This window comes from Camellia sinensis, chromosome 15, assembly GCF_055761805.1.
Source record: "Camellia sinensis isolate YWXY chromosome 15, ASM5576180v1, whole genome shotgun sequence".
Taxonomy (NCBI): domain Eukaryota; kingdom Viridiplantae; phylum Streptophyta; class Magnoliopsida; order Ericales; family Theaceae; genus Camellia; species Camellia sinensis.
The window spans coordinates 138,871,497-138,873,067 of NC_138975.1; the positions used below are offsets into that span (position 1 = coordinate 138,871,497).

General features: G+C 37.9%; 1 protein-coding gene across 1 annotated transcript; it reads right to left on the minus strand.

The window, feature by feature from the left end:
- Positions 1 to 426: 426 nt before the first annotated feature.
- LOC114284828 (miraculin) lies at positions 427 to 1,256 on the minus strand. Its single transcript, XM_028227765.2, has one exon. It carries the CDS (start codon positions 1,199 to 1,201, stop codon positions 584 to 586), a length of 618 nt encoding a protein of 205 aa, XP_028083566.2. The 5' UTR covers positions 1,202 to 1,256; the 3' UTR covers positions 427 to 583.
- Positions 1,257 to 1,571: the final 315 nt, after the last annotated feature.

Here is a 1,571-nt window from a genome sequence, read left to right on the forward strand (position 1 = left end):
CTGTTGTCTATATACTCTCTACACCGTTTCTTTGTTTGGTATTTTAATCAAAAATAGTTTCTATAAATAAAAAAAAAAAATTAAATATTTTTCTATATTTAATAGTGGTAGTGGAACAAAGAAAGGGTAGTGGTAGTGGGACAAAGATGGGGGAGGTGGTAGCAGCTTGGAACAAAGGTGGGGTGGAGGTGCTGGTGGGGTGGTGATGGTGGTGAAGGTGATGGGGTGGTGGAGGTGAGAGTAGCGTAATATTGTGATAATGTTAGTAAGATTTTAATTTAAAAAATATTTTTACCTTTTAAAAAGAAAATATTTTACATTCAAAAAAATTTATTTTTCGTTAGCTACAAAAACTATTTTCTATCAATTTTTGTTTTTCATCATACCAAACGTGACAGAAAATTTCCGAAATGAAATATGGCAATATTATGGAATACAATACAATAGTCAATTTATTACTTGTTTGGTTTGTGAGGATACATGACCTGACGAAACCTTTATTGCAACATTACTTGAAAGAACAATAAGGATTCTTTATTTAACAGTGCTTATTGTTCTTATATAATTGAAACTAAACCAACCATTAAGCCTTCTTAAACATGACTCCGAATGGCACATCACTCAGAGCCAAACGCCTCGTTCCATGCTCATCAATATAAATCCCAACATCTCTACAAATAACTTTGCAGACATCACACACCCCGGGACAGAAAACAAGCTTATAATCATCATTAAACTTCTCTATCTTAAACCAATTACTCACGGTTTCGGGACCAGGGTTTCCCTCAACACCACCAGTTGTTACAAAGTATTGTCCTGTTGACTCATCATAATTGGCGAGCCTCCACACAGTTGATTGAACACAGATAGTCGCGGCAGAGAACTTGATGTTCAGATCAGTTGATACCCGAACCACGCCTTTTTTAGGGTTTACAGGAGAGAATGTTAATGGGAGGCCATGGTCGACCCCTAGTCGTGCTTGGACCACGTCGAGTGGGCACGTTTGGGTGGTGCTGGCTAGGGTTAGCCCACCACCCGGGCCGCGGAACACGGGCAGGATGTAGTACTTGATGCCTGCTCGGACCTCTTTGCCTTCTATGTCGCGGACTGGGCTGGGAGCAGAGTTGGCTGTACTGAGAAATATCAAGTTTGAAGAGAAGGTAGAGAGAATAAATATTGAGAGGAATATTGCTGTCTTCATTGTATAAGGTTTATTATATGTGTGACATTGATAATAATATGCATGGCAAAGAAAGTGTTATTTATAGATCAAAGAAGGTGTACGGCTTTGACATGGTGGGTTATTTCACGTTACATAACCGGTGTCTATTATTGAAAAACTGTTGCATATGGATAAGTTATCACCTAATATTGCCACACAAAAATATTTGAGACCCTTTTTTTTTTTTTTAAAGGTTCCGTGACTCTCATTTTGATCTTGGCCTTGATGTGTGGGTCTCACATTATGAGTGATTGGAATGACAGTGGGAATTGTAAGGGTCATGTATATGTAGGGTCTCTATCACAATTGTATTATCATATCATAACTCAAATCAATCATCCAATAATAC

Excerpts from the sequence above, each read along its gene's own strand:
- LOC114284828 (XM_028227765.2), bottom strand. The coding sequence starts at position 1,201 with ATGAAGACAGCAATATTCCTCTCAATATTTATTCTCTCTACCTTCTCT.